Source organism: Acinonyx jubatus, chromosome B4, assembly GCF_027475565.1.
Source record: "Acinonyx jubatus isolate Ajub_Pintada_27869175 chromosome B4, VMU_Ajub_asm_v1.0, whole genome shotgun sequence".
Classification (NCBI taxonomy): Eukaryota; Metazoa; Chordata; class Mammalia; order Carnivora; family Felidae; genus Acinonyx; species Acinonyx jubatus.
In genome coordinates, this window is record NC_069387.1 from 129,276,283 (window position 1) to 129,297,991 (window position 21,709).

The 21,709-nt window shown below is 61.5% G+C and overlaps 1 protein-coding gene across 1 annotated transcript; it reads right to left on the bottom strand.

Annotated features, from left to right (window-relative positions):
- Window positions 1-951: 951 nt before the first annotated feature.
- Window positions 952-11,305, bottom strand: SOX10 (SRY-box transcription factor 10). The gene is made up of 4 exons (XM_027070769.2): window positions 11,082-11,305; window positions 10,052-10,581; window positions 5,167-5,435; window positions 952-2,888 (listed from the first exon to the last, which is right to left on the bottom strand). The coding sequence occupies exons 2-4, from the start codon at window positions 10,501-10,503 to the stop codon at window positions 2,185-2,187; spliced, it is 1,425 nt and encodes a 474-aa protein (XP_026926570.1). The 5' UTR covers window positions 10,504-10,581; window positions 11,082-11,305; the 3' UTR covers window positions 952-2,184.
- Between the last annotated feature and the right edge of the window lie 10,404 nt (window positions 11,306-21,709).

Genomic DNA, 21,709 nt, shown 5'->3' on the forward strand with positions numbered 1-21,709 from the left:
GTGAAAGTGACAGTGGTTCAGAGCACAAGCTCCAGAGTCCCCTGGCTTCAGATTCTGGCACCAGCCCTTCTCAGCACCCACCTCTCGAAGTTTCGCAGCTGCCCACGGGGAAAATAGGGAGAATGAGCGGGTCCACTCTCTCCTAGGCCTGAATGGCAGAAACCACTTGGCCGAGCACTTGGCCAGGGAGCGCTCAGTGCATGGTAGCTGTTGCTGTTGCTACGCGCGGGGTCTAAGGAAGACTTCCAACCGCCAGAGCCATCCATCGGTGGAGCGTGGCGGTAAAGAGGTTTCCCTGGTCCCTGAGAACTGTCTGGAATGGCACCGAGGGGAGAGCTCTTGGGAAATGAGCCCTGGAGGATTAGGTCGCGTGTCTGCCATCCCGGGTTTATACCCAGACACAGGCAGCTGCCACGAAGACTTGGCTTGATCTTGGAGTGGACCAAGGTGTGTGTGTGTGTGTGTGTGTGTGTGTGTGTGTGTGTGTGTGTGTGTGTTAGGGGAGAGGGGGCACAGAGAGGGGCGCAGTGAATGAAGGCCCATCGACACATCCTAAAGGACAGGCCTGCTGGCTGCAGGCAGCCAGACGTCAGGTTTGACCCCTGCCCCTCTTTCAAATTCCCACCCCCTCTGCCAGGCAAGTAAGAGGGGCTCCTTGGAAGGTGCTCTTGCTGAGTTCCAGCTGGACGGCAAATGAGCCACCTGCAGCGTGGGCACAGCTGGGCTGGGGGAGAGCTCCCGGCTGAGGCCTCAACCCCGAACTCAACGCTGAGCCCACGGGGATGCCGGCCGTCCCCATACCCTGCCTGGCCTCTGCCTTCTCAGGGGAGAGAGGAGTCCTTTGGGTGATCTGTCCTTTGAATTCCACCCCTAGGCCACTTCCAGAGAGCATTTGAGGGAGCCCAGTTGAGGGGTAAGAAACCAAGAGACAGGCCAGGTCAGGCCCACCAAGCAGGTAACCGGAACCTTTAATTTTATTATGTGGAAGGCTTAATGCAGAGTTAATAGGGGCTGGAGTACCTAGGACGGGGGCGAGGGGAGAGGGAGCTACTGAGATAAATAAAAGGGGGCAGTCATGAGTTACATGTGGACTGTGGGGGCTGCAGAACAGGAAGATGGGGGCAGACAGAGCTACATACTTTATTCAGATACCACTGGGAAGCATAGGGCAAAAGGCCAGGGCAGAATGTACATGTCGGGAGTTTAGTGTCCTCGGCCTGCTCCCAGCCACCTGGGCGCCGGACCCCGCGTCTCCTCCTGGAGCTGAGGGTCAGGGCCTGAGCAGCTACAACACTCTGGGAAGCCTGAGGAGTTGGGGCTGACAGAGCAGGGACCGCAGAGCCTGGTGAGGGGCGAGGCGGCGGGGAGCCTGGGAGGAAGGCTCTGTGAATTGTCTCTGAACCCTTGCCTGGGGCCCTGCCTCCTCACCTGGGCTGTGCCTCCAGGTCTGGGAGGCTGTGGCGGAGGAGGAAGAGAAGGACTGGGGCCTCTTTCTCCGTTAGACGAAGAAGGGGGTTTGGTGGGCACAGAATTGCATCTCGAGGCCTCTGTATCAACTCCTGCCTGTGTCCGGAAGGGGAGGGGGCGCTGAGGGGATAAGGAGACCTCCCTCTGAGACCCCTCCCCTCCCAGGCTTTCAAAGCTGTCCTCCCCGGGCGGACGTAGCCCACTGCAGGCATCATGCAGGTCTCTGGCTGGCTTTGATCTTAGGCACAGTGGCAAGGGCTATGTCAGACCCCTCATTCTCCACGAGAGCGTGAACATGGGCACAAGGTACGGCAAGGCCTCTGGTTCCTGCCCAGCCCCGGCTGCCTCCCCCACCCCCAGAGGAGGGTGAGAGTGGGTCTTTCTCAGGTCCTGGGATGAGGGTCATTCCGGGGGGGCGGGTGGGGGGTGGGAAGGTGCGGCCCCTCATCGTTCAGTCTAGGGGCGACAATCAACCTCCTTCTCCTCTGCCCAGCCTAGGAGCCCGGGGCTTTGCCTGGGCTGGAGCCTGGATAGGACGGGGTGGGGTCATCAAAGGCAGTGAGCCAGACAGAAAGCCTTCTCTCCGCTGTCAGCCTCTGCACCCTCCTCCACGGCCCACCACCAGGTCTGAGATGGGCGAGGAACAGGGCACAAAGGCTGGGGGACGGGGCATGCTACCCAGAGGGGCCGGGCAGGGTGGTGATGACAGGGCCCCCTTTAAGGCCGGGACAGCGTCGTGTATACTGGCTGCTCCCAGTGCGTGGGGCTGTGGGACTGGGGCCCTGAGGGGCTGGGGTCAGAGATGGCCGTGTAGAGGGGCCGCTGCGAGGGCCCCATGTAAGAGAAGGCCGAATAGAGGCCAGAGGCCTGGCCTGAATGGCCGTAATAGGGTCCTGAGGGCTGATGGTCAGAGTAGTCAAACTGGGGGCGGGAGATGGAGGGGAAGGCAGAGCCGTAGTGGGGCAGGCTGAGGGAGGTGTAGGCGATCTGCGAGGTGGATGGCTGGTCGGTGTAGTGCGGGGGGCCCTGGGGCCCCGCGGTCTCCGTCTTCACCTGGGCTTTGGCATCCACACCGGGTGGCGAGACCGTGGGCAGAGCCACACCCGGTGGCTTGGAGATCCAGGCGGAATGTCCACTGGCCACAGCCAGGGCGCTGCCCAGCCCGTAGCCGGCTGCCGAGTAGCTGCCCACGTGGCCCGGGTGCCCGTTGGGTGGCAGGTACTGGTCCAACTCGGCCACATCAAAGGTCTCCATGTTGGACATTACCTCGTGACTGATCTCACCGATGTCCACGTTGCCGAAGTCGATGTGAGGCTTCCCGCCCTCCCCCATGGAGCGCCCATCCCGCTTGGGGTCTGCCTTGCCCGACTGCAGCTCTGTCTTTGGGGTGGTCGGAGGGGTAGGTGGACCATGGCTCTGGCCTGGGGGGGAAGGGAGACAGAAAGCAAGCGGGAAGCCGGGTCAGAGGCTTCTGGATCCTGACGGCTCACCTTCAGAAAAGCTGCCTCCAGGAGGCCGAGGACCGATCACTGCGTGACCTCGTGGGTTCTGCGTGTTTGGGCAGCCCGAGTTGGCATTTCACTTATTTAATGGTCTAGGGCTGGTCTCCAGTTGTCTCTGAAATTCCCCATTCTTAGGGGCGTGTCCTGCCTCCCGCCCAGAGCGGGGGCTCCCTCCGTCACCCATGTCCTGGAGAGGCTTGCTGCATTTTGAAAAGCCCTCTCTGTTGGGGAGTTCTTCCTCATATCGGCTGATGTCGGCTCCCCGCCCTGCTCCCCTGCCCCTTCGCTGTCGACCCCGACGGGTCTGGCCCTTGGTCTGCACTTGTCTGTTCTCTTCTGCGCATGCCTGGCTTCTGCCAGCTGCTCTCCTTGGTGCCGACCTCTCCTGCCCTCATCGCTCTCGACTGCTTCACCTTTGCTAGCTTGCCTGGGCCCCCTCCCCCACCCTCCACCCCCACCCCTGGCCCCCAAACAGCCATGTGTCCCCTCCGGCCCCATCCCTCCTGCCAAAGCCAGCTCAAGTGCCTCTCACTCCAGGAAGCCTTCCCTCCGACTCTGCCCCACCAGCCACGCTCTGTCCCCCCACTCCTTGCTCAGCTGTGCTGCCCCCAGCCCTCCAGCAGCTTTTCCTTGCTGGATCAGGAGGACACTGAGATATCTAGCTGACTTGCTCCACCCCTCTTCCAATGTCTATTTTCTCACTCACATTGTCATTCACCCGATGCTTAGGGCGGGGGGCGGGGTGGGGGGCAGCGTGCCAGGCACAGGGCGTACAAACGTAAATCAAGTGGATCCTCTCTTCATAAGCTCAGAGTCTTGGGGGAGATCCAGAGACGCGCACAGTAGTGGAGGGCAGCATCAGAAGTTACAGGGTATGCAGAGGGCTCAGGAGACTAGAGGAAGGTGCCACCCCCACCCCCCACCTGCCCTGGGGACTTGGGGAAGGTCTCACTGAGGAGGGGTAGCTGAGCTGGGCCTTGGAGAAAAAAAAGTCCATGCCCACAGTTAGAGCCTGGGGTGGTGGTTCTGTACCTGGTCCGGGGTCTTCTGGTGTGTGTGTGTGTGTGTGTGTGTGTCCCTGAGTCTCTGAAGTAACGTATACGTGTGTGGGGGAGAGATGGCAGGACCGGGGATCCCCTCAGAGAGAGAACACATCCACAGTCTACGAGGCCAGGGGCTCCTTGAGGGCATTTCTGTGTCTCTCCCCGCCCTCTCCCACCACTTTAGACCAGAGGCAATGCCAAGTCGTGCCCCGGCCAAGCGCTCTGGATTTTGAGACACCGCCTGGGTTTGAATCCTGGCTCTGTCACTGTGCGATTCTGGGGAAATGCCTACCGTCTCTGACCTACTGCCTGATCAGTAAAACAGAGATGACGGCAAGTGGCTCAGACGCGGCCTCCTTCTGGGAGGCTCTGGCTTCACGCACCCTTGTGTCTTCTTCATGCATTTGTTTTCATCCCTGCCCCTCCCTCTGGACTGTGGGGACTCCCACCGCCAGGGACCGTGGTGGCTTCTCTTGTTGATGCCCCTGGTGTCTGCTCCCAGGCCGGGCACAAAGGGGGACGCCAGGTGTGTCTTCTGAAGGTAGAGCTGTGCTCACGCAGGCTTCTGAGCCCAGGCAGCGCGGCTGCCCTAATCACAGTTTGGAGTGACTGAGTTAATACTCAGTATGGCAATCAGCAGGGTGCCTGGTACACCCCGAGCAGGTGCTCAGTTAATGTCAGCCTTACTTGCGCTAATGGAGATGAAACAAGATGGCCCTATGTCTGTTCCTCTGTGGCACAATCTCAACATCCCATGCCGTGGCTCCCCCATCAGACTGAGAGGTGGGAAAGAGGCAAGGGTCTCTCCTCCATCTGATCTCCCATTTCTCAAAAGCATCCTGTCTGTGCTTTCCCTGCTGTAACTCACCCCTGCGCCTCCCCGGCCTCCTTAACTGGCCTCTTGGCTCAGCAGCAGCGCCCTCTTCCATCAGCCAGAGCCATCTTGCCCAGCCACTTCCTCTGGCGCCTCAGCTCCCACTGAGGTCCCTCTGGGCCCCTGCACCCCAGCTGGGGCAACGAACGGCACAGCACCGCGAGCCTCCCCAGCGTCCAGGGCGGTTGTGGGTCATCAGAGTCTCACGACGGCCAGCCTTCGCCCCTCCCCAGCGCCCAGGCTGTCCCCACCCAAAGCTCATCATCAGCCCAGCGCTCACCTGAGGGGTGTTCAGGGTTCCCGTCTGACATGGGGGAGCCCTCTCCGGGGTGCCGGTGGTCCAGGTGGGCGCTCTTGTAATGGGCCTGGATGGCGGCGGCCCCACCCTGCTCGGCCTCGCCGCCGGGACACTCTGACTCCCCCTGGGCCGCCTTCCCATTCTTCCGCCTCCGGGGCTGGTACTTGTAGTCCGGGTGGTCCTTTTTGTGCTGCATCCGGAGCCGCTCGGCTTCTTCAATGAAGGGGCGCTTGTCACTCTCGTTCAGCAGCCTGGGGCAGTACAGTTGGGGGAGACAGCAGAGGGGCCAGAGTGAGTATCTACCCTGGAAGAAATGAGGTCCCTGGATGGGGAGCCCAGCGGGCAGGGCCCGGTTCTTTGATTTACAATCTGGAAGATGTGAGGCCCAAGGAACCACAGGCTCAGAAGGCTGTGATCTCTGTCCCTAACCTCAGGAGCTTTGGTGCGAGAGAGGTGTGAGAGCGGGATTAGGCTGCTGTTTCTGGCAGCCCCCGATGATGGAGTTAGCAGTAGGAATAGAGCATCTGAGGGACGCAGAGCTTCGCTCAGTTCAAGGAAAGGAAAAAACTTTCTCGTCATCAAAGCTGTCTGCCGGTAGAACACTGGCTGCCTCCTTAGGGGGTGAGCTCCCCGGAGCTGGAGGTATGCGAGCCGAGAAGCAGCAGAGTGCGGGGGAAGAGCCCAGTCTCTGCTACTTGCTAGCGTGTGACCGTGGACAAATCACTTCTCTGAGTCTCAGTTTCTTCCTATCAAATGAGGATGATAAAGCCTACCTCCCTGGGTGTGGGATTGGCCAAGGTAGCGTGCGTGAAGCACTCTGCACTGGGCCTGGGGGCGGGGAGGGTGGGCACCTTGAGGAACAGGTGCCATGCCAGTGCTGGGGGTAGGTCCTCTCAACTCTGGAGTGCTCATTTTGTGAATTCCAGTGTGGTGCGGCTGGAGGGACACGACGTGAGCCCCCTTCCCTCTGTGGGGTCACTGCATCCTGGGGGAGATCCTATCTCCTTGTCCAGGGGGTGACAGAGGGTAGAGGAAGCTAGACTTTCTCCCCAGACCCTGGGACAGAGGCAAACAGACCCTCTCCCCAGTCTGAGACCAAGCTTGGAGGAAAGCCTTGAAGGCAGTGCCCCTGCCCTCCCAGCTCCAGCCTCGGGGCCCGGGCTGGAGGACGGTGGAGGGGGTGATGTTTAAGGCTCCGATGCCCCAGGGTGAGGAGGGCAGGACAGGGTACCTTGCAGAGGGAGCGGAGGGGAAAGGACGGACTCCTGAGTCCTACACAGGAGGGACTTTGTGGGCGCGGCTCTGTCCCTCTGCCCAAAGGGCCTCTCCAGCTGCCCACCCCCTCCCCAGTGGGTGCTCTCTTCCCCCAGTCAGCAGAAGCCGAGCCCTCCTGCCCAGGATGGGAGGGGGTGGTCATACCAGGCACCTCCTAGCCGGTGGCAGCATTCCTGTGCGGCTTAGCTTCCCCGGCTGCCCCCCTCCCCCCAGGCTGCCGGCACCCAGCCTAGCGTAGCCCAGCTTTCGCCAAGGGTCCCTGCGACTGAGTGATGGGATGGAGACCCCAGGCCAGCGCCCCAGGGGTCAGAGAGTGGGCTGTAGCCCCAGGCCGGGGCCCCTGGGAGGCTGGGCCGGTGGAGTGGGTGGGGGGGGCCCGAAGGGGGTGTGCGTGTTGGGGGCGGGGAGACAGAGGTACTAGAGGGCGCAGAGCAGGCCCAAGACCCCAGCGCGGAGGCTCCGGAAAGGCTGGGGACCCTGAGCTTCCTGTCCCACCCAACTCTTCCTTGTGCCCTCTGTGTAGCTGGCAACTGGGCGTGACTCAGCAAGAAAATGGCAGGGGGCACGGAGCGGGGGCACAGGCCAGAAGAGAGGGAAGCTTCCAGTACCACGCTCATTGTCACCTCCCATGCTGGGTCCCAGCAGTACCCTCACCTTGACAGAATCCACACTTTCAGTCCTCCCCACCCCCACGCGGTTGTCGGATGGCTCCAACCCCAACCTCACACTGACCTCAATTCTATTCACTCCCTCCTAACCCCAGGCCCATCATCCGGCCCCACCTTGCAAACCCTCTCAAATCTAATCTTGACCCCAACACCAGCCTCACTGGGCATTGCCCCCCTCCCAGGCCCCAGCGGTGCCCACAGCTCTAACTGCAAACCCGATCCTCATTTGCCACCCGGCCTCTGTCTTCTATGTGTTCAAAGTTTGGAATAGAGGATATGGAGGGTAGACTGGTTCTCCCCCACCCCGGGAAAACTGGAAACCCCGGCCAATGGGTGGGGGGCTTCCAAAGTGGGGCACTCACTGCTGCTCTCCTGTTAGGGAAGGGGCCTGTGGGCTTGAGGGTCAGGAGAGGCTCCAGCCTGTGACCCCCTTTCTAGTCTCCTGACTCTATTCTCTCCAGACAAATCAACCCATATACAACCGTCACCACGCGATCGGTATCTAACAAGCCTTTCCCAGGCGCGCACGGAAGGTTAGCTCGACTGTCGGAGCTCACGTCGCCACTTAGGAGCCAGGACCTGGACGCTGGTGTGTCTGACCCCAACCTACTTCCATCACCCCACACATGCAGCAAGTCTGCATGTCTTGCTGTTTTCGGGTGTAGGGCCCCCGTTTCCCAGTTCTGTCTAACCATCCCCCTTCCTGATGGCCTGGGAGTCGTGATCCTGGGAGGGCTTTCAGGAGGAGCCCCTGGAGGGACTGGCCAGCCCAGCCCAGCCCATCTTTAGATGCCTCTCAGGACCCCCCAGCCAAGATCCTGGTAGCCCGCTGGGCGTGGGCATGGCCTTGGATCCTTGTCAGAGTCCAGCCACCGTCCTGCCCCCTGGGGCTGGGTCCTGGGCAAACAGTGCCTGCTTTCCTGATTGCCCAACTCTAGCGTGGCCCTGGAGGCCAATCGATGATGGCCAGAAACCAGTCTTCCTGAGGGAGCCCGAGCCCAGGGCTCTGGTCTGGTGGAACGGGGACAGGGACAATGGAAGGTCCAGTCTTAAATCCTTCGCAAGGGGTGAGGGAGACGTGGGGGTCTATCCTTGCTTTGATGCTATCACTGGGCCGGTGCTGTGGGCTGTTCATAATCCCCAGGGCCTGCTCCGTCTGCCTGCCTTTCTCCCTCCTGGCTCTCTGGCTCTCATTTGCTCTTCTCTGTACCAAACTGGCCCCGGGCTGAGCCCTACCTGGGTGCGGATGGACCTTGGGCAGAGCTGGAGCCTCTGGGTCCACACAGCAGGCTGGCCACTAAGCCCAGGGCCTGCCTGCCCAGGATGAACAGAGCGCCGAGGGCAGAGACGGGGAGGTGAAGGACTACCAGGCCATCAGCAAACACGTGGCCAAGGACAGGGCCATGGGACTGGATGTGAATCCCTCTCGGTCTCTTGGGGGCCCTCTTCAACCTTTGGCCTTCTAGACCCTTCCATGATGCTGGGGCCAGCATGGGGACGGCAGCAGCAGGAGGGAGGCAGGCTCCCCTGAGAAGCCCAGACTTTCTGAAACTCGGGTGCGCCTCGCTCCTGCCCTCCCCGTCTCTGCCTGTCCGCCTCACTCCTGACCACACCTTAGAGTGAAGGGGTAACCCGCCACTGTCACCAAGGACAGTGTGGGGGGAAGACCTCCAGATGAAGAATCAGGAGACCTGGGTTTGGCCCTGCTCTGCCACCAGCTGTGACGCGGCCTTTGCGATCCCTTTGCCTTTGTGGGCCCGTCTCTAGGGCAGCGTCCTGGGGAATCAGGTGGCCTCTGTGGGCTCGTACCTCCCGGAGCCCCTGTTCTTTTTCTGAGCTGCCCAGGATGCCTGAGGTCGGGGGTTGCTGCCCTGGTCAACATATCCCAAGGGGCCGGGCTGAGCCCCACACTTGAGCTGAGGGGGGCCCTGACTTCCTCCTTGGGGGGCATGTTCTTCCCCAGAGGTTTGGCCCCAGGGAACCTGGGACTCTGAGGGACCCTGGGTAGGAAGGGGCCAGGGTTTCCTCCTGGGTAGGGCTCTCAGCGCCAGCTCTGGGGCTGAAGGGGTAGGAGGTTACTCAATGCTGGGTGGGGCCCTGGAGAAGAAGATGGCGGCTGGACTGGGAGAGGGAGGGGGGAGGGAGGGAGGGAGGGAGGGAGAGGCAGGCCTGGCAGCTCTGGGACAAGGTGGGAGGGGAGACTTCTTTCTGTGTGTCCCCTTTCCTAGGGAATGAAGAGTCCCCCCCCCTTCCTCCCCTCCCCAGCCTGAAGGAGGAGAGGATGAGGAAGGCACCGTGAAGGTAGCTGGGACGGGATCCTGCAGTGATAGATCCTTGGTGGTTCTTCGTCCCTCACTCTTTCAAAGACTCCTGTCCGAATTCCTTGTTTTCTTGAGCTGCCCCCTCATGCTCCAGCTGGCTGCCTCAGTTTCCCTGCCTCTCCAGCCAGGCCTTCAGCTCTTTCCCCGAGCATTCCTCGGGCATCCCCCTGACCACTGGGACTGGTGGCCGTGGCACCGCTGAGTGTGCTGTGCCTGCGGGAAAGCCATGAGTGAAGGCCTTTGGTGCGGGCCGCTCGGGATCCTTCCCTCCCCCTGGCCTTCACTCCCCCAGGAAGAAGCTCAGACGCTTCGCCCGCCACCCGACAGAATTCCAGCCACGAGGGGGCGCCCTCTAGCCCGCTGCCCCAGGTGGGGAGCCGTGCCTAGGCCGCAAGAGTTCTAAGCCAGCGCCACCCCAACGGGGTACTCGTGGGGGAAGGGCGGGCCCGAAGCCCACACCTGGTCTTCCAGGCCCATCAAAGCGGTGGCTCACCCCCCCCCCCCACCCCGGGAGCGGGGCCCGGGCAGTGCCCGTCCAGCCTGAATCCACCCGCAGCCAGGGGGCCCGCGGGAGCTCCCCGGAGGCGAGTCGAGGGCGCTCACCTCCACAGCTTGCCCAGCGTCTTGCTGAGCTCCGCGTTGTGCAGGTGCGGGTACTGGTCGGCCAGCTTCCTGCGCGCCGCCTGTGCCCACACCATGAAGGCGTTCATGGGCCGCTTGACGTGCGGTTTGCTCTTGCTGGCGCCGTTGACGCGCACGGGCATGGGCACCAGCGTCCAGTCGTAGCCGCTCAGCACCTGGCTGACCGCCTCGCGGATGCACACGGGGAACTTGTCATCGTCCGCTTCGCCGTCCTGCTGCTCCTTCTTGACCTTGCCCAGCTCGCCGGGCCCCGGGCTGGCTCGCAGGCCGGATCCGCCGCCGCCACCGCCGCCGCCGCCGCCGCCGCCGCCGTCGGGCCCCAGCGAGGGCGCGCTCCCTGGGGACAGGCAGCGGGGCTCCTCGGAGCCCACCGGGCTCAGCTCCACCTCGGACAGGTCCTGCTCCTCCGCCATGTCGCCCCCGGCCGCCGCCGCCTCGGCCGCCTCCCCGGGGCCCGCCGCCGGGGTCCTGGCGAAGAGTCCAACGCCCACCTGGACGGGAAGGAGGGAGCGATGGAGCGGCGGGACGCGCAGCCCCGACGGGGGCCCCGAGACGCGACGCGGGCACAGCCCCGAGGTGGCGCCCGCCCTGCTCCCCCTGCACCCGCTAGAGCCCCTGGGGCCCGCGCACATGCCAGCCCCGGGCTCGGCCTCCTAGCGCCCGCCCTCCTCGCCTTCCCACCACCTGGTCCCAACCGTCTCTTGGTGTGGGTGGGTTTGGGTTTTTTTAAACCTCCTTTTGGGTGGAGGTTTGTTGATGGAAAGGAAGAAAAACGGACTCTTTATTCTGCTCTAATCCTGGCTCCTGGAATTTCCCACCTTTTCTCTCACCTTTCCGGCTTCCCTTCTGCCTGCCCCCCGATGGAGTCTAGAGGAGCCGGGTGGGGGGCAGATACGGGTGTCAGTCACTCCCCACCCAGCCCGACCCCGCAGGGGCCCAGGCCCGGGCCCAGGAAGGCAGGAGCGGAGGAGCGGGCTGTGCACTCACTCACCTCCTCGGACCTCTCCTCCAGTCTGGGGCTCGTCCTTAGGAAGTGGAAAACCGTGTCCCAAGGTGTGCGGTCCAGCTCGGGGCTGGGGGGTGACGCTGGTGGGCTGGGAGGGAGGGGCTGGGGGGCCCTGAGCCTCAGGCCGCGGCCTCGTCAGGACGGAGCCTGAATCCTCACCACCAACCACCCTGGCCGGACAGCCTGAGACTGACTGAGCACTGAGCTGCTGCGGAGGGCTGGGAAGGAAGGAGGGGGAGAGGGGGAGGGGGAGGGGAGGGAGGGAAGGGCAGAAGGTGGAGCCTCCAGCGCTGTCCTTCATCCCCAACACTCAGGGCTCCTCCGCCAGGCCCCCCCACCCCAGCTCCAGGCGCTGCTGTCCCAGGCCCGTCTTGGGGCCTGGACTTAGGGAGATAGAGGAACGGGGGTGGTCAGGCCAGGAAAGCCAAGGGATGTAGGTGGGCAGGGTCAGAACCGGTTGCTTGCAGGACCCCTTACCCTCTGCCAACCGGGACCCCCAGCCTCCACCTCAGGCAGTGGGATGGGCAGGTGGCGAAGGATGGGGGCTGCGTGAGAATGCAGGTGAACTTTCTGTCGACGTGTAAACTCGGCTGGCCTGTGTCGCTTCCTTTAAGACATCTTACGGAGAGTGCCTACGGTGGCCAGACGCGGCTTCTCAGCCTGCCTCACCTGCCTCCCGCCCCCGCCTAGGCTGCCCTCTGCCTCAGCTCATATGGCAAGAGAGAGAGCATGCAGGCCCATACCTGGTGAGGTAGGGCAGCTGGGCCCCCCACCCCCACCCCCTGCCCAGTGCAGAGGCCCCTGCTCCACCCCTGGGCCCTTCTCACCAGACACCCAGCACATGTAAGGGCTGGGCTGGCTCAGGTACAGAGGCAGGACTCAAGTTCCCAGGAGGCTGGCCAGGGGGCTGGGCTGGGGGTCCACTCGAAGTAGGTCTGAAAGGCGTCTGGGGCCCCACTTCCTGGGCCCCAACTCCCTCCACGCTGGAGTTCATGCTCTCTTGGTGTGTGTTTGGGGGGGGGTGTCTCGGCCCCCGTTAGTCTCCCACCCCTCCACCCCACGCCCGAAGGGTGGGGAGGTGCCCTGCCTCCCTCTCCTGCCTCTCTGCCCACTTCTGTCCTCAGCCACCTCCCCAGTGGGGTGACCTTCCTCCTTTTACTTTCCGGCCCATCACCCAAGGCTCCTGTTCCTCTCCTCTTTCCTAGATCCCTCCCCCGAAGGCCACAGCCCCTCTCTCTTCTCAGAGGGTGGGTGTCGAGGGAGCGGCAGATAGAGCCCGGGCCATGCTGGCGGCCACGTGCAGTTCTGAGCTCAGTGGCTGGGCCAGGCCGAGGCCCACCCCAAGGGAGTCTTGTCTGGAGTGAGGCTGCAAAGGGGGTCTAGGCAAGGCCTCATGCTTGGGAAAGGCCAAGGGGGTGGGGGGGTGGGTAATGGGACACAATGAGGTAGTCACACGAGGCAAAGGCATGTTGGGGGTGGGGGGAGCGGACATTGGAACACACACACGCACACACACACACACACACACACATGCTCGCACACACAACCAGCCAGACAATCGGGCCAGTGTGTCTGGGGCCTCGGAGCCCAGTGAATTAGGAGTTTGATAAGGGTTTTCTCTTTCTCTCGCTTGCCGGCCTTGGACAATCTCCCCCCAGTTTTCCTCGACGCCACCCCCAGCGCTGCCAACCCTCCTCCCCCCGCCTCCCTTCTCTTCCCTGTGCCCAGACTCTTGTTCGGGGCCTTGAAACAGTGAGCTGTCTTTGTTCGAAATACAGGTGAACGGCAATCATGTGATTAACACACACACACATAAAAAGCTTTTTAACAGCGCCCGCCCGGCCTCAGAACCGCCCAGAGAGGAGCCGCCCTGGATGGACAGAGGGACGGAGGGACGCTCATCCAGCCGGTCGCGTCCAGCTGCCCGCAGCAGTCTCCGACACTCGCTGCTGGCTGCCCGCTGCCCGCCTGCCCGGCATCTCTCGATCCCGGTGGGTCCCCACTCATCCTTCCGTCCTCGGTTCCTCCTCTAAGAGGGAAGGACTTCCCTGCTTCCCGCGTCTGCCATTTGGCCTGAGACCCCCTGGGGCGGGAGGGGCGGCTGTGGCGGGAGAGGGCCCAGGGTAGAAAGCCGGGTGTGGGGTCCCACAGCGCCCCTCTCCGGCTCCCCGCCTCCTCCCTCACTCTCCGTGGCCCATCTGTGCCAGGATGGGGGTGGGGTAGCAGTGGGCGCTCTGGGTCTACCGAGGAGCCACACTGGACAGAAGGGGCCTCTCTTTCCCCCTCCCTCTGCCTCCCTCTGTCTCTCTGTCTCTCTCCCCCTCTCCTCCTGTTTCCTCAGTGCTGTGCTCGGGCTTTCTGCCGAGAGGTGCTGGGTGAGGCAGGTGGGCCTACAGGGGTGCAGGGAAGGGTGCCCAGAGCTGTGGGCCTGGGGGGACCTCCCCTGCTGTGACGACACCTGTGCTGGCAACTGGGACCCCCTCCATCCCATCCCAGGCCCCAGGGGCCCAGCTTTCCCAGCAGAGGGCAAAGGCCCTGTAGCCATCCCTGGAGAGCAGGGAGTTTGGAGAGGGGGTAGGGATCCTGGATGAAGACCCCTGGCCTCTGCCCCTGGCAGAACAGCCACACCCCCATCGAGCCCGCCCGTCCTCACTGAGGTGTGGTGGCCGGTGGGCTCTGTGACCTGCGCTCTGTCCCCAACAGAGAGGGGCCCGCCCTGTGAGTGTAATGGTGGAGATTCAGGCGAGATCTGCCCTTTGGTGGGGCAGGGGCTGTGCAGGGGCGAGGGGTGGTGCCAGTCAGGTCGAGGCTCTGCTCCAGCCTCAGTTTCCCCGGGTGGGCATGAGACCCTTCCTGACTGAGGACCAGAAGAGGGGACACTGGGGGAAGCACTTTACCACCTTTAGGCACCTGCTTGGTCCGGAGGCTCCCATCCTTCAGGTCTGGGATGGGACCTGAGACTCTGCCTTTCTGACCAGCTCCCAGGCAGTTGTCTAGAGAATTGGTCCTAATTCTCGCTGAACTTTAGAATCATGTGTGAAATTAAAAAAAAAAAAAAAATAATAATAATAATACAGAAGCCTGGATCTCACCCCAGACTGGCTAATTCCGAATCAGGGGTGGGGAATCCAGACGTGTTTGCTTTGCGAACTCCCTGACCCTTGCTGTCCTTCACTGGGTCTCTGGGACCCTAAGGCTGTCGTGACCCCCTGCAGAGCCTGAAATCTCCAGGGAGAGGGGAGGGAGCCAGGGCTCTGGACCCCAGAGCTAGAGGCCAGAAGTGTAGTCCCACTGGGCTGGGTGGGGAGTTGGGGGATGTGGCAGGGGAGGAGCTACGCACTGGGGAGAGGGAGGGCTCAGGGGTCACAGGTCAGGGGTCAAGGGTATGGCCGCGAATCGGTTCAGAAGCTTATTCTGTCTGGGTGGGTGCATGAGGAGTATGGGAGCTCCCTCGAGCATTTCTTATGCTCCCACCACCTCTGGACAGGCGGTGGTGTTCTCGGTTTGGAGTGGCGTGGAAGGAGCACCGGACTTGGAGTCAGGAAGTCCTGCCATTAGCATCCACGTGGCCTTGGGCAATTTATGCCAGTTGACTTCTCAGGCCTCGGTCTTCGCCTGTGCAAAATGCTGATGTTATACGCCACTGCGTCCCCAAGAGGATGGGAGAATTGAGTGCCGATGCAGACGTGCACGCGCGTGCCTAGCTCAGTGTTTGCGTTTGATGTGCGTAGCGATTTATGTGCTGGCAGGAGGGAGCCCTGCTCGCGTCAGTTCAAGTGCACGGGTGTTCGCTGAGCTGCCCCTGTGGACTTACTTGCCTTTAGGAGTTTATAATCTGCCCTTTGAACCCCAGCGTCAGACCAGGGGGGTGCGTGGTAAGCTCCACCGGGGGTGGGGGGGGGGTGGGCCTCCCCTACCCTGTGCCCACCCTGCCCGGGCCTCCCTGGGGCCAGGCCAGCTCTGAGCGCTTCTGTTGTCTCAGCAACCCAGGGAGTAGATGCTTTTGGTATTCTCCTTGGGGGAAGGAAACTGAGGCACCGGAGGTTCATTGACAGGCCCGACCTCACCCAGCCAGTGATGGGAGGGAATATGCTGGCACCTGCGGTTCACCTCCTGAGCCCGGCCTCTGACCACTCTGCCCTCCTGCCACGAGGCCCCAGGTGTGGCCACAGGCCAGTTGTGGCCTCCCCGGCCTCCTCCCACCCACCCCCTCCAGCCCCAAGGGGCCTTCGCACTTTCTCTGCACTCCCTGTCACCGCTCCTGCTCGCAGCCCGCCCCCTTCCCCAAGGCCCAGCATGACCTCAGGGAGTCTTTCTTGAGTTGCGTTGCTGTCAGGGTTGCGAGGAGGAAAAGATAGGCTGGAGGGGGCCGACTGGCTTCTGCCCTCTTCTCAGTAGCCTTCCAAGAAAGGGACTGCTTGTTCCTGTCCTCCAGACCCAGCTAGCTGCTAGAAAGCCCTTCCTGGTGTCTGCCCTGAATCTCTCAGGCTAAGGTGAACTTTCGGGAATGTACTCTCTGTAGGGGGCACGGGAGCTCAGAGTTTGATGGGAGGGGCCTACACGCACACCTGGCTCCTTGGCACAGCCGAGAGCCTCCACGGCTGTGCGGGCGACGAGGACCCCCGAGGGCTGGGCTCAAGTCCCAGGTGGGCTATGGAGGCCCTTGGTTGCTTCGGCCACCTCTGCCCTCTCCTGGCCTCAGTTTCCCCATCCATAAAATGAGGGGCAGACTAGGTTTTCGCGAAGGGCGTTTCCAGATCTGATAGCCCATGAATTATATTTCAAAGCAAGAGGCCAACCCGTGACCCAGTGTTTCCACGACTTGGTGTGCCTCAGACGCGGATCGGCATTTCTTGAAAGGACCGTTTGGTGCGCAAACAAGCACTGATTTCCACATCCTCTTTTTAGAGACGCAGGGCCTGGTGGGGGGGGGGGTCAAGAGCTCTAAGTTCTGCAGTTAAGAAGTGGGTCTTTGCTTAAAATACTTATCCCCGACCCCTCTGCCATGTGCACTCTCCCCACCCCCCGCTCCATGGCCCAGGCCCCAGCAGGCCAAGCCTTTGCTCCGGATACCTTGCCTGTTGGCCTGGCCCCGGCCTCTCTCACCTTTCCAGCAGGACACTTGTCCCTGCTGGGGTGTGGACCACGATGCCTGGCACGTGGAAGGCGCACAGTGATACAAATGAATGAACGACTCCCGGTAGATGAACTTACCCCGGCAGCCACACGTGGTGCTCTTGAGTCAGACGGGCTCTGGGTTTGAATCCCCGCACCCCCGCTGATTAGCTATGTGTCTGTGGCAAATGACGACGTTAACATCTCTGGGTCTCGGTGGTGTGGGGAGGGCTAAACCGGATGATGTATGTAAGCATCTAGGGTAGTGCCTGGCACGTTACAGGGCTCGGTAAATGGCAGGTATTGTTATCAGCATCCAGGGACCCGCCCTGGGAGGGTGGCTGTCCGTTGACCTTGGGTTTGATAGGAGTCATTGCTTCTTTTCCCATCCAAGTGCTGTTGCTGTTCCTGGACATTCTCCCATCAGCCCCTGGCCACGGGAGGCAACACGGGGAGGATCATCATCCCACTGAGCAAGAGCAGAAAAGGAAGGGATTGGCTGGGACTGGCTGAGGCCACATGGCCGTTTGGTCTTGGAACATGACCTCTCTGCCATGACTTTGTGCCCCGGGTTTCCCGACCACCCACCCCCTAGGCCAGGCTCTGCTGTCTGTGAATGCTCAGCTTGTCATCGGGGAGCTTGTCAATGAGCAGGGAGTTGGGTCACCCATCCATACTTTCCCACGCACGTATTAGGGCAACAAGGCGCAGACACGAGTGAGGATGACGGGAGCGGAGTGGGGAAGGTGGAGGAAAGAAAGGAAGGGTGGGGGAGGGCCGAGTGTGGCTTTTTTTTTCAGCGGGGACCCTGGGATTGACCCGGAGGGGGCTGCTACTGTCAGAGCGGGGTGGGCCACGTGGGCTAACGAGGGTCTTTGAGCTTCCGTCACTTGGGCAGCGGCTTGTCCAGAGTGCCCAGTTTCGGAGGTGACTGTCTGCCCATGCCCGCTCCCCTGTCATTTCGCTCCGTCATCCAGGGCATTACCAGGGACCGGGGCTATGGATACCGAGGGACAGGGGACCGGGCTGGGCGTGAAGGAAGGCACGGTCACCCATTTGAGCTTGGTATTGTGAACGCGTCTCTGCTCTTGCAAAGTTCCCCTCTGTCCCCTGAAAGTGAAAACAGGGTGATCCAGGGGGATTTCAGTGTTTGCATGAGCCCAAAGGGGCCTCTCCACAAGGTTACTTTACCCCTTGAGGTTGTCACTTTATTTACTTATTTCAGTGTTTATTTTTGAGAGAGAGAGTGTGCGAGCAGGGGAGGGCCAGAGAGAAAAGGAGACACAGAATCCGAAGCAGGCTCCAGGCTCCGAGCTGTCAGCACAGAGCCGACGCGGGGCTCGAAGTCACGGACCGCGAGATCATGACCTGAGCCGAAGTCGGACGCTCGGCCGACTGAGCCCCCACCAGGCGCCCCGCGGATGTCACTTTACAATGACAAGGGAACTGAGTGATGAACTTGAGATCTGGAGCCGGAGAGGCCAGGGTTCAAATCTAGTCGTGTCCCACTAATCTGCTGTGGGATTGGGCCGCGTACGCATCTCTGTAACCGATGTCTTCCTCCGGCAGGGGAGGATACCAATTCTCGCTTCCTGGGAATGTTGCAAAGATGAAAACAAAACAAACAAACAAACAAAAAAAACAATGAGAGGGGCGCCTGGGTGGCTCAGTCGGTGAAGCGGGTTCGAGCCCCGCGTCGGGCTCTGTGCTGACAGCTCGGAGCCTGGAGCCTGTTTCAGATTCTGTGTCTCTCTTTCTCTCTCTCTGACCCTCCCCCGTCCATGCTCTGTCTCTCTCTGTCTCAAAAATAAATAAACGTTAAAAAAAAAAATTAAAAAAAAAACAAAAAAACAATGAGAAATAGCAAAGACCTTGCACGGTGCCTGAGACAAAAGGCAGACACGGTCATGACCTTCTTTCATCGGCTGGTTGGTGTCCAACGTTTTTCAGGTCGGATGGCTACCGTATTGGGTATGATAATGCCTTGGAGATAATACGCTCAGGAAAACCTCTCCCTTTCTAGGGGGAGGAGACGTACTTACCCGCGATGAAAGCAAGGGGCTCAGGCACAACCCTGGGGGTGTGCTCACGTGTCCAGGAGCTCCGGTTCAAGCAGAAAGTGTAACGTATCCGTGAGGCTGCCGGACGTGGGGATTTTGTCTGTCTTGCCTCCCTACCGGATGGCAGGTTGAGAAGTCAGAGAGTTTGAACGTCTCCCGTTTGGGGCTAGAACCCGGAGTGGAACAATCTCCGCTTTGGCAGGTGCAGTGGGAGTTGCTGCTCCCAGCCCTGCCGGGGGTCCAGACTCTTGCTGTGTGACCTGGGGGCAATCGGCGGCCCTCTCTGGGCGTGCGTGTCCCTTCCTCTGCCCAGTGAGAGAGCTGGCCTCAGATCCCTGGGGGCTCTTTCAGATTTCCTAGCAGGGGGTTGGGCGTTCTATAATAGGAAAAGGCCTCGATCTGGTTTTGTCTCCCCGGGGGCCGCTGCTCAGGGCCTGGACGTGTGAGCGTACAGCCGGCACCCCATCAGCGCTTGTCGAACCCCCCTGACCAGGCAGAGAACCCGCCGGACGCCCTGTGCTACTTCTCCTCTCCCCAGGCCTGGTCACACCATCCCCATCAGCCCCACAAGTTCACGCCACAGTCAGCTGTTTGCTTATTTGGCCTAAAGCACACAGATGGGGCAGACACCCGTGCACGTAAGGAAATAATACTTCCGATCACAGGCGGATCAGGTAAGTATTTCCTGCTCACGGTTCTTAGGATCCAAATCCCAGACCTTCAGCCTGGCCCTCGTGTCCTCGCCCCACGCTCGTCCCGAAACTCTAGCCAGAGAGGCTGCCGAGCGCCCGCAAATGTCCTCCCTCCAGTGGACACGCGTCCACCGTCGCCCCGCTTGGCTCCTCCTGGGGGCTCAGCCTAAAGGCCGGGTCTAGAGACACCTCCTGATTCTCCAGCGTCGGTTATTCCCAGACAGCAGTCCGGCCTTTTCCTTTATAGCACTCCCTGCAATTTACGATGTTGTGTTTATTGTGAGACTAGTTATTCATGGTCTTCCCACAAGGATGTCGCCTCTGGGAATCCCTGGCGATCGGCTGAGTGCCTGATGAACGAATGGGCGAATGAATGAATGAATGAATGAATGAAGGGATAGGACCAGTAGAGGAAGGGGTGCGAGGCCTGGAGAGGTGAAGAGAGCAAGGAAGGAGGCTGGGTCTGAGGGTTAGAGGGAGGAGACTGGTCCAAGGTCTCTCATGGGATGGAGGCAGGAGAGGCAGGTGGCCTGATTCCCAGTCCGGGGGGTTCTTCCTTCTCCGGCAACTGGGGCCGCTGGAGGGACGGGCTGGGTTCAGTGAGTCGCCAAGCCCCTGAGGACCTAGGGAAGGGGGATCTCAGCCAGCTCCTCAGCCAGCTCCACCCCTTCCCCCAGCAGGCAGGAAGGACAGGGGCAGATCTGTCAGCTTCAGACACCATCGCCCCAGGGGACCCAGCCCCGAGTCCGAGGAGGCCAAGGGAAAGAGGTGGGGGGGGGGGCCAGGAAGCACAGGGGTCTTCCCCTCCTCCCTCCTGCCCCGCCCTCCGCCCCCATCTCTGGCTAGAGCTCGCAGCCCCAGGCCTTGGCACTAGGGGGACGGGGGCGGGGGGAAGGGGGGACAGAAATCCTATTCTGGCCCAACGCCTTCCTCCTCCCTGTTCATTTTCTGGGCCTCAGGATGGCGACTGACCTGGCAGCCCCTGAAAAGCTGGGCCCTGGCCTTGAGGCTAGAGGGACAGAGGGAAAGGAAGGGGGCACTGTCCCTTTAAGCCCTTCCCGCGTGCCTGGCACCTTGCGGGACCCACACCCTGCAGCCCCCGGGGCTAGGACCTGGGGGGCCTCACCGTGAGGCTTGGCCGTGTAGGGGATTGTTGTGTGGCCATCAGCGTCCCCCTCATCTGTCCGCATGGCCCACATCTGGGCCATGTGTCGCTGCCAGCTCATGGGAGAGCTTGTTGTACATACAGATTCCCAGGTCCCATTCGAAGTCATAGACTTAGGTGGGACTCTGTTTTTATTTTTAAGTTCATTTGTTTATTTAGAGAGAGACAGAGACAGCACAGGTGGGGGAGGGGACGAGGGAGAGAGAGAGAGAGAGAGAGAGAGAGAGAGAGAGAATCCCAAGCAGGCTTCGAGCTGCCAGCGCAGAGCCTGACGTGGGGCTTGAACTCATGACACCGTGAGATCATGACCCGAGCTGAAACCAAGAGTGGGACGCTTAACCGATGGAACCCCCCAGGCACCCTGGGGAATCTCTGTTTAAAAGCCCCATGTGATTGTGGTACAGCTGGTGGGGGAACTAGGGGAATAGATGGTCTCTGGGTCCCCCCTCCCCAGTCTCACAACGCCCACCCCCCGGGCCAGGCTGTCCCTCTGGGCTTCTGTGGTGCCCTCCTCCCTGCTGTGCGCCGAGCCCCGTGGTCCTTCTGCTGAGCGCGGTGTCCGCAGGGATCAGGGGCTGGGCGGGGGTTGCGGGGACCTGCCGGAGCTTCAGGGGAGCCTGGGAGGGCCCCCTTCCTCCTCCCTTCTCCTCGTCTTCCTCCAGACTTTGCTTGCTCTCTTTTTTCCACGCCTGTCTCTGCCTCTAGTCTTATTCTCGGCCTTGATTTCCTCCTCTGTCTCCACTGCTTTCTCTTCCTCCTCTTTTCTGCCCCCCCCTCCCCCCACTCCCCTGGCCATCCTTCACCTGCCCTGGCCCCATCTACCTGGAAATCTGGGGAGGCTGCCAGGGGGCGGAGGGCCCCAGGAAAACGAGGGAGATGTCAGAGGTGACGACTTAGAGGAACCAAGACGTGTGCACACAAGTGCAGAGTGGCCCTTGGGTCTCAGGGCCCCGGGCCGCCCGCCCTGACCTTCTAGGTCCTGCCGGCCTGGCTCCAGGCCACGTTTCCGCTTGCCGCTCCCCAGGCCACCTGGCCCTGGCCAGCTCCATGCACTGGCCGCCCTGCTGCTCCCTGGGGCCTGTGCCCAGCACCCTGACCCCCTCTTCCTATTCCCTGCCTCCCCACCCTCCCACAGCCCTGTCTGGGGGGGACGGGAGGAGGCAGAGGTGGCAGGATGGGTTCACGTCTTTCTGGGGTGGTCCTCACTGAGCTGCGGACAGGGATTTGTACCTTGTCCTGGGGCAAGAGGCACTGACCCAACTGTAGAGCAGGTGTTTATGCCCCCGTCACGCACGAGCTTTCCACCCCCCAGAGAGCCAAGGTGATGGTGCTCGAGGTCACACAGCAGGCGTGCAGAAGAGGGTCAGTGGCAGGGAGAGGGGGGAAAGTGGGAATGGAGGGGATAGAGAAGGAGAAAGGGTCTCGATTTAGAAGCTAGGGACTTGAGTCCTGACTTGAGTGCCACTACCTTGTGGAGGGACGGAGGCCACGCGGTCTGGGCCTCAGTTTCCCCATCTGAGCAGGGAGTGACTGGCCTCGATCACCTCTGAGGCTCTTCTGGCTCCCATTGTCCACGCTGGA